At 40.1% G+C, this 10,227-nt stretch overlaps 1 protein-coding gene across 1 annotated transcript; it reads left to right on the top strand.

Moving 5' to 3' along the window:
- Positions 1 to 369: 369 nt before the first annotated feature.
- hsp90b1 (heat shock protein 90, beta (grp94), member 1) lies at positions 370 to 9,415 on the top strand. Its single transcript, XM_037766997.1, has 18 exons — positions 370 to 537; positions 1,876 to 1,978; positions 2,304 to 2,445; positions 3,223 to 3,339; positions 3,436 to 3,767; positions 3,907 to 4,018; positions 4,150 to 4,278; positions 4,388 to 4,504; positions 4,600 to 4,737; positions 4,853 to 4,930; positions 5,037 to 5,102; positions 6,398 to 6,667; positions 6,807 to 7,052; positions 7,153 to 7,289; positions 7,422 to 7,500; positions 8,443 to 8,598; positions 8,892 to 9,023; positions 9,134 to 9,415. The coding sequence occupies exons 1-18, from the start codon at positions 489 to 491 to the stop codon at positions 9,158 to 9,160; spliced, it is 2,430 nt and encodes an 809-aa protein (XP_037622925.1). The 5' UTR covers positions 370 to 488; the 3' UTR covers positions 9,161 to 9,415.
- Positions 9,416 to 10,227: the final 812 nt, after the last annotated feature.

Raw genomic sequence — 10,227 nt, 5'->3', positions numbered from 1 at the left:
CTTCCACAACAGGATGATCTAAGTACAGATATAATGCTGCAATCAGTGACAATAGAGCCATCAAAACAAAATCGTAAATGTCACCCAGCTTCAGGGTCACTTGGCTGCAACATTGCATAAGAAAAATCTGAAAAATCAAAGTTAAACTACCCTTCTCATTCCATACTGAGAGGTAAATTTTAGGGAAGTGATGTGCTGATTATTCATTCCTGGCCAATGGTGTCCAGCCACGATTTTCGGGTATTGACTTATGTTGAGGAATCTGATTGGTCAACGCGTACCGAGAACTGTGCTGTGATTGGTCGAGGGTTGTGCGTGGTGCGCTATGATTGGTCGGTCGTCACGGGTTGAATAGAGTGGGCTCTTATGGTGGAGAGAGGAGGCTACTCGGTCTCTCTTGTTAAGGACAGTCAGTGTGCTGCTGCTGTGAGCACTTATCTGATCTCCAGGCTTTTGTTTCAGGAGCTCAAGATCCTCATTCATTCAACATGAAACAAGTTTGGGTGATAGGTGTCCTTATCGCTCTCCTTGCCTGTGGTGAGTAGACTTTACTGTCTCACTTTGTATTACCCAATATGTTAGCGCACATTAGCTCAGTACGCTAGCTGTTAGCTTTACCTTGGTGCTTCTCCTCTGCTCATTCATAGATTTGTGGTTTTAAAGCTTCATGTTGTCCGTTTTGTGAATGATAAACAGTGTTCACATTTCTAGTATCTGTTATTCCGTGTTGGCTTTCCAGAAGTTTCTAGTAGAAACAACCATGTAACGTTGTGTTAAAGCTGTTTGATGCTAGCTAACATCCCCCTTTAAAACCGTTGCTATTGGATACAGGTATATCTCTGCTATGTCTAAGAAAACAGCCAGCCTACTTAACATTACAACATTAAAACCATTGCTATTATATACATGTAAATCTATGTTATGGCTAAGTAAAAAGCCAGCCTACTTAACATTATACCTTACCTATTACCCCATTAAAATCATTGCTATTGGATACATGTATATCCATATTCTGGCTAAGAAAAAGCCAGCCAGTAGGCTTACTTATTACCCCATTAAAATCATTGCTATTGTATACATGTAAATCTATGTTATGGCTAAGTAAAAAGCTTGCCTACTTAACATTACATCATACCTATTACCCCCATTAAGATCTTTGCTTTTATATACATGTAAATCCACCTTCTGTCTAAGTAAAAAGCCAGCCAGCAGGCTTACTTATGAACCCATTAAAATCATTGCTATTATATACATGTAAATCTATGTTATAGCTAAGAAAAAGTCAGCCTACACCTCACCTATTACCCCATTAAGATGGTTGCTAATTTATACATGTAAACCCATGTTATGGCTAAGAAAAAGCCAGCCAGTAGGCTTACTTATTACCCCATTAAAATCATTGCTAGTGTATACATGTAAATCTATGTTATGGCTAAAAAAATGTCAGCCTACTTAACATTACACCTTTCTTATTACCCCATTAAAATCATTGCTATTATATACATGTAAACCCATGTTATGGTTAAAAAATAGCCAACCAGTAGGCTTACTTATTACCCCATTAAGATCATTGCTATTGTATACATGTAAATCTATGTTATGGTTAAGAAAAAGCCAGCCTACTTAACATTACACCGTACTTGTTACCCCATTAAGATCATTGCTATCGTATACATGTAAATCTATGTTATAGCTAAGTAAAAAGCCAGCCTACTTAACAATACACCTTTCTTATGTAGTGATTTTGAATGTCTTTGCAGAGCAGTTCAGTCTAAATTATCTTAAATGCAGAATATTTCTCCATATACACCTGAGAGTAAAGTGTGTGTGTTTTTTTTTTTTTTTTTTAATCCATTGACTTTTGTCCCTTGGCAGCTGCTGTAAAGGCAGAGGATGAACTTGACGTCGATGGGACAGTAGAGGATGACGTTGGTAAAAGCAGAGATGGCTCAAGAACAGATGATGAGGTGGTGCAGAGGTAGGTGTCACTTTGAATATCTTCTGTTGAGAGTGAACTGTGTTTGTCAGGAAAGGTTGACTAAACCTAGAGTTAACAGCACAAGGTCAAAATGGCCAAGCTTGTGCACACAAACGCTCATAGTTACCCTTCAATTGTAGTGGTGACAAAGCTTTGCAACGTCTACTGCATGCCCCTCATTAAGACGAGGGAAGCTTGTGTGCTTACTGATTGATCCCTAGAGGGGGGAACAGATGGGCCTTTTGTTTATTGGCAGCTATGATTTGTTGTTGTGCACGTCCCTGATCTCACCTGTGTGTGCCTGTATGCATCTGTCTATCTCCAGAGAGGAGGAGGCTATCCAGCTGGATGGATTGAATGCAGCTCAGATCAAGGAAATCAGAGAAAAGTCGGAAAAACACGTTTTTCAGGCTGAAGTCAACCGTATGATGAAGCTCATTATCAACTCTCTCTACAAGAACAAGGAGGTGAGCAGGAATAAATAGCATCTTAATGTACAATCACCAGTTTTGCAAGATGATTTCTGTGGATTTACTTGTATCAGAGAGGTGTTAATTCAACAATGTTTATTAGTGAGGTCGTAGTTGGTGGTATATTGAATTGTGTTTCTATTTGTAATATTCTTTCCCCCTCATGTTTGTAAATGGAGTGGGCATATTATTGAAAACATCTCTCAATATAATATACAACATCACTGCAAACTACCACCTCAATAATAAGCATATAGTTAAATTAATACCTATCTGACAGTGTCAATCAAAACTGAACTTTATTATTGTTATAAAGGTAGAATTTATGGCTGAGCTGTTGTATTGGATTGCATTCGATTTCACAGATGTACTTCGTAAGAGTGTTTATGAAACTAATCAAAACAGAGCTATGTAATCTGAATAAACTGCCATTTTATGTCACTTCATTAAAATACTTCAGTTTGTACGGAACAACAAATTCAATATGAAAATCATTTACATCAATAAAAATGCCACCAAGGCGCACATTAAAACCGGCACCAGCCAAATTTTATGGCATCCAGTTTTGAACAAATATTCCAGCCACTCTGTATTTTAAATATTGAAAAGTTGCAAGCTGCCGCTGAATTAATGAAAGTTATATATTAAGGCACAGGTGCCGGTCTCTGTCATCCAACAGTATTCACTGTTTTGTCCTCATTATGATGGTATGTTTTACAGACCACTTCAGAAAAGGCTGAACTAATGATGAAATGATTATTGTTTCTGTTTCAGATCTTCCTCAGGGAGCTGATCTCCAACGCTTCAGACGCTCTGGATAAGATCCGCTTGTTGTCTCTGACCAACGAGGACGCCATGAACGCCAATGAGGAGCTGACCATCAAAATAAAAGTATGCATAAGAATAACTTGCTGTAAGTCTTTCTTGGTAATGTTAATAGTTCTTTCTCTGTTGGTAACTTAACTGTGTTGTCTCTATTATCCCCAGTCTGATAAGGAGAGGAACATGCTCCACATCACTGACACTGGTATTGGAATGACCAAAGAGGATCTGGTGAAGAACTTGGGCACCATCGCCAAGTCCGGCACCAGCGAGTTCCTCAACAAGATGACAGAGATGCAGGATGGGGATCAGTCAACCTCAGAGCTGATTGGCCAGTTCGGTGTGGGTTTCTACTCTTCTTTCCTCATTGCCGACAAAGTCATTGTCACCTCCAAACACAACAACGGCACCCAGCACATCTGGGAGTCTGACTCAAATCAGTTCTCTGTCATCGAGGACCCCCGTGGGGACACGCTGGGCAGAGGAACCACAATCACGTGGGTTTACATTTTGGTTTTATTCATCTCAAAATCACCTATATTAGCTACTTCTTACTTCCTGTTACAACTTTGCTCTCAAATGTTAGAGTAGTATTGATTTTGAAATTAAATCCTCCCCATCTTTTTCTAACCTCAGACTGGTCATGAAAGAGGAGGCCTCAGACTATCTGGAGCTGGAGACCATCAAGAACCTCGTCAGGAAATACTCTCAGTTCATCAACTTCCCCATCTACGTTTGGGCCAGCAAGGTGATTACTTGAGACACTTCCTCCTACACTTTGACTCAGACGTGATCCCGGCACAGTTATATTACCAAACTGACAAAATATGGCAAAGAACAAATTGCTGTAAAGTAATTTTTTTCCCCTCAACATGCCAGACTGAGACAGTTGAGGAGCCCATCGAGGAAGATGCTGAGGCAACAGAGGAGCCAGAGAAGGAGGCTGCTGAAGAGGAGGCTGAGGTAGAGGAAGAGGAGGAGGACAAAGAGAAGCCAAAGACAAAGAAGGTAGGATGTTCATACAGCAGTGGGCGATATTATTATTGTAAGGACTATCAAATGTATCTTAGTATTAATATATAGGCATATATTTTTTTGAAAATGTTTTATTGTGTAGGTTGAGAAGACCGTGTGGGACTGGGAACTGATGAATGATATCAAGCCCATCTGGCAGAGACCAGCTAAGGACGTTGAGGAGGAAGAGTACAAGGCTTTCTACAAGACCTTCTCTAAGGTAAGTGAGCAGTAGCGCTTTGTCAAACAGCCATGTAGATTGTGTGCCTTCCTTCCTTGTAGGCTCAACATGTTTAATTTTATTAATTCAAACAGGACACCGACGACCCTATTGCCCACATCCACTTCACAGCTGAGGGTGAGGTTACCTTCAGGTCCATCCTGTTTGTGCCCACTTCAGCTCCCCGCGGCCTCTTTGACGAGTACGGCTCCAAGAAGAACGACTACATCAAGGTATTTTCCTCAAACAGTATTCCGTTTCCATTTCAAGGGATTGTATCGTCCTTTTTAAAGCACAATATTCAGGAATTCCCTCAACTCTGTTTCTAAATGAATGTTTCTGCAACAGCTGTTTGTGAGGAGAGTTTTCATCACTGATGACTTCAACGACATGATGCCCAAATACTTGAACTTCGTCAAGGGAGTGGTGAGTGATTTCTAACTCTAGATGAGTCATGTGCCAATATGAGCTCTTTGGTATTTGCCTAGATAGCATCTGCACTGGGATTTAAATTTTAAATTTATTTTGCTAGGTTGACTCTGATGACCTTCCCCTGAATGTGTCAAGAGAGACACTGCAGCAACACAAACTGCTCAAGGTGAGTTTCACATCTAACATCAATACAACACCATCTTTTCAATTATTATTATAATTATATATATATATAATTATATTATTATTATTCCAATTATTTTTCATTTGATCTGTTTTTCATTTTATCTGTAAAGATCACTTTATGTGGTCTTTGCTGACTGGTATGAAGTCTTTTTAAGACTTTTTAATTAGATGCAAAAACCTTATTGATAAGCAAACAGGAAAGGAACCTTATTGTATAGCACATTTCAAAACAAAAGTCAGAAAGTGCTTCACAGGAAGAAGAAAGGGGAAGAGACAACAAATAATAAAATAAAGAACAGGTTAGGAATAATGAATATTAAAGGGCGGGTCGATCTGTTTTTTCCAAATGGAAACGCCCATTCAGCCATCAGCAAAAAGCTGTGATGTAGGTTATCAAAGTAACCTAATCAATAAGGTTATGAATAATGTGAACGCTAGCACTAGCTGAGTCAAAGTTAGCTGTACTAAGTTTGGAAATAAATGTTAGTTTTTTTTTTTTTTTTTAGGTGGGGTTGTATGTATACTCCTTGGTGTGAGACAATATTAAACATTTTGTGAATGGAGTCTGGTGGCTTTGAAGGGAGCTATATAATAGCTTCAGTAACCTGTCCGAAAGGGCTGTCTGATGGTGAGGTAAAGGGGCTGTGGACCGGAGCAGCACAAAAACATATTTTATTCACCTAAAAAAAATCAATATCAGTTTAAGTGTACGCTATATTTAGAATATTTTCACCGCTTTACCTTGCCATCAGACAGCCCTTTCCAACAGGAAACTGAAGCCGTTATATCGCTGTCTTCATAGCCACCAGAGTCCATTCACAAAAACAGTCATTTCACCTCACAGAACATGGGAGTTGCTGGTCTACCGCTGTATCGATCAGTTAGTTTGTTTGTGTTATTGTGTGACTTTCGTGGCGTCCACACAGCAGTACATTGCTTAGCTTCCGTGCCGGTACTCCTGTCTGCTTCTCCAAACTAATTTACTGTATGTAACGTTAATACACTGACTATAAGAATGTATATATACTGTACATGTAGCAGCATCATCATGCAGAAACCTGCGTCAGATCACGTAGGAAAAAGTTTTTAGAAGGGCTTGGGAAAATAGCATTTTGACGCTAAAAATGCTTGGATGTGAATACATAAGGAACACCACTGTAAAACTACAGAAATATATAAAACCTAAAAAAACAAACAAAATAATGGACCCACCCATTAAACTAAATGTAAAGGGAAAGTGCAAGAAAATGTAACGCATATATCCTCTCTGTTCAGGTTATCCGTAAGAAGCTGGTGCGTAAGACTTTGGACATGATCAAGAAGATTGCAGAGGAGCATTACAACGAAAAGTTCTGGAAGGAGTTTGGAACCAACATCAAGCTGGGTGTCATCGAGGATCACTCCAACAGAACCCGTCTGGCCAAACTGCTGCGCTTCCAGACCTCCAACAGCGCAACAGACGTGGCCAGCCTGGACCAGTATGTGGCGCGCATGAAGGAGAAGCAGGACAAGATCTACTTCATGGCTGGTACCAGTAGGAAGGAGGTGAGTCGATGTATTTGTATTGTTTGGTCGGGTTAAAATGTATCCTTAAATTACACTTGCATCAAATAAACCAAGCTTTTCACGTAAAATCAAATGTAATAGCCTGGCATTAATCATCTGTCACATTTCCCCTCTGCAGGCTGAGTCTTCTCCCTTCGTGGAGACGCTGCTGAAGAAGGGCTACGAGGTGATCTACCTGACAGAGCCAGTGGATGAATACTGCATCCAGGCACTGCCCGAGTTTGACTCAAAACGTTTCCAGAACGTCGCTAAGGAGGGCGTCAAATTTGACGAGAGTGACAAGACCAAGGACAAGAGGGAGGCCCTGGAGAAGGAGTACGAACCTCTCACTACTTGGCTGAAGGACAAGGCCCTGAAGGACAATGTAGAGAATTATTTTGTAAAATTCAGAAATAAACACCAGCTGCTAAGTTACGTCTATTTCATAAGTCGCATTATTTAATACGACGCTATCTTTCCCACAGATTGAGAAGGCCATCCTCTCCCAGAGGCTAACCAATTCACCCTGCGCTCTGGTTGCCAGTCAGTACGGCTGGTCAGGAAACATGGAGAGGATCATGAAGGCACAGGCTTACCAGACAGGAAAAGACATTTCTACAAAGTGAGTAATGATTTTGTGCTTTTCAGTGATGCTCATTATCACGGTTGTAAAATGCAAATGTGGAACATGTTGTGGCGAGCCTGACTGCTTACTGAGCTCATATGATAATTTCCCCTCTTCTCTCTTCTCCAGCTATTATGCCAGCCAGAAGAAAACATTAGAACTCAACCCCAAACATCCTCTCATCAAGCAGATGCTTAACAGAGTCAATGTAAGTCTGACTACTGTCACTTCACTATATTTGTACTATTTTAATGATGACATTAGGGATGGGGGGGGGAAGCGATGCAGCATAGTATCTCGATATTTTGTGTGGTAATATTGTATCGATACACGGACATCTTTTATTATAGAAACTATTAACCTCTTAACAATCCAACAGGCCCGGCCGCTATTCTGTATTTCAGAGGTTGTAGTGGGCTTAATCTTAAAACTAGTGTAACTATACTGGTATCAAATGAAACTGGCATGGCCGTTTTCAAAGGGGTCCCTTGACCTCTGACCTCAAGAAACATGAATGAAATCTGAGATGAACAGAATGAAAACTGTATCTTATTAGATAAAACATGTTGACAAACTACATAATTTGCAGTTGAAAAAGGAATAAATCGCAATATATCTTATTACAATACTCGTATTGAGACTTAAGTGTCATGATAATATCGTATCGTGGGGCCTCTGGTGATTCCCTCCACTAGATGTCATATTATGGCATTTTATAAAATAGCTTTTTTTCCCCTATAGCAGAATGATAATGTGTGGAGCCAGACCTTTAGCGCTGTGGAGATAGGTCTGGCTATGTGAGACGGTAGGTCATTCACATCAAGCAATATAGTCTTTCAACAATTTTTAAACGTGTCTGCACGTCTAACACGTCTAACGTGTAACATGCTGCACGTCTATCATGGCTAAACATGGTAACACAGTTGTTCTGTTAGAACACAGACACTAGTGGCTCTGTTACTCCGTTTATAAACAAACATAGTGTTATGTTAATCATGTTGTCATATTGCTTATTACTAATGCAATACGAGCTGGGTTTAGCGCCGGGACGCTGTTGGCACAGGCTGCTGATGTCCGCTATCAGAACGTGTCATAATGACACAATTGTCAGTTCATAAAATCAAACTTCTTTTCTTTCATGTCCCTTTAGACTGACGGCGAGGACCAGACTGCGTCAGATCTGGCTGTGGTTCTGTTTGAGACGGCCACGCTGCGCTCAGGCTACCATCTGGCTGACACAAAGGCTTACGGAGACAGGATAGAGCGCATGCTTCGACTCAGCATGAATGTACCCCTGGACGAAAAGGCAAGTCGATGCCAGCTGCCACTTTCTGTACTACTTTGGAAACATTTGCATAGCAAAGGTTTCAGTTTCAGTGTGCATGTGTCAAATCACACTCTTATCTCTGACTTTATTAAACAGCGTTATTTCTGCTTTGGAAATGGTTCCACTTTCCTTTTTTTTGTAGTATTTTCTGTCTTTGTAAACATTTTAGGAATCTCTACCTCCTTCAGGTTCAGTTGGGTCATTTTATGTCCGCTCAGTGATGGTTGAATATTGCGGGCATGTTATGTTAAAAATGATGAACTATTCTACAGATTGAAGAAGAGCCAGAGGAGGAGCCAGAGGAGGAGCCAGAGGAGGAGCCAGAGGAAGAGCCAGAGGAGCCCGCAGAGGAAGACTCTGATGATAAGGAGGAAGTAGTAGATGACGAAGATGATGACGAAACGGTGAGAACACTTAAAAAAGCGGTGGCATCTTAAGGATGTAAAGAAATCAGATGCCGGAGTATTTGTTCATCTGGCTGTTTTTTCATAACTTTAATTTTGTTCTCTTACAGATAAAATCGCACAGAATTGAACTGTGAAGCACTGAATAGAAGAGCATGAAACAATGGAGCTGGAGACGGATTTGGGTCTCGTTCCAGCGCCACCGTGGTCGATGTTATCCTGGGTGGGGTCCCTGGGTTGGGGTTTTTTAAGGCGAGCATTGTTTGTTTTGTTTTGTTTTTTTGATTTTTATTACATTCCTCATGACTGTAAATTTGTTAATATTTAACTGACCTGTCTATGGAAAGCGATCCTGTCTCTTGATCGAAAATAAATGTTTCCTGGAAAAAGGACATAATAGTGTCTGTTTGGTGATGTTAGAAAAATGCACAAGTTAAACTGAGTGGAAGTAATTTGCTTTGACTTTAAGGTGTAAATGAGATGTTTTTGTAAGTAAACGGGGAAAAGTAATGTTTTGTGGTTGAAGATGACAGATTGTGGTGGTGTGACAAGGGATGAACACTTCATAGAAAAGGCTTTTAGCCAACTTAAATTTGTACTTCTACAAATACATGTCAGGTTCAGTACAAAGTACTGTCTGTCCATCAGCGCTTTGAGTTTGTAAATGCAACATAATTCACCCAAACATTTCTCAAGAGGCCAAATCCTAAAGTTCAGATTGCAAAATTAATTAATGTTCAAGAAACTGACAAAATACAGAAAATATAAACGCTTAAACCGAGAAAAGAAGTTTATATCAATTCAGCCTTTCCAACAAGAAAACATTAATTTCCTGCACAACTTAAACATTTTTTCACATGAACCATCGAAGGAGAAAACCTTGACTCAACACGATGCCATCGGATTTCTACTTCGTCATTGAAACATCAGAAATAGTCTTAAAACTACTAAAACAAATAGTCGGGGACCTCCAGTCCATTATTCCTTCCACTGTATACGACCCTGAACAGGGAACAGATTCAGCCTGGATGCCTCCTACTGCATCTGTACTGTATATACTGTATTACCCATGGTATAATGCTACTATCGTTCTACCTGCTGGACCACTGCTGTGTGTTTCTCTCTGCAGCCAACGAGACGAGAGGAAAAACAAGCAGAGCTGTCAGTGAATAAAATCATTTTCAGTCTTACGGTGTAGGCTATT

The sequence above is a fragment of the Sebastes umbrosus genome, chromosome 4 (assembly GCF_015220745.1).
Source record: "Sebastes umbrosus isolate fSebUmb1 chromosome 4, fSebUmb1.pri, whole genome shotgun sequence".
Lineage (NCBI taxonomy): Eukaryota > Metazoa > Chordata > Actinopteri > Perciformes > Sebastidae > Sebastes > Sebastes umbrosus.
This window is presented reverse-complemented; position numbering and strand designations above follow the sequence as displayed.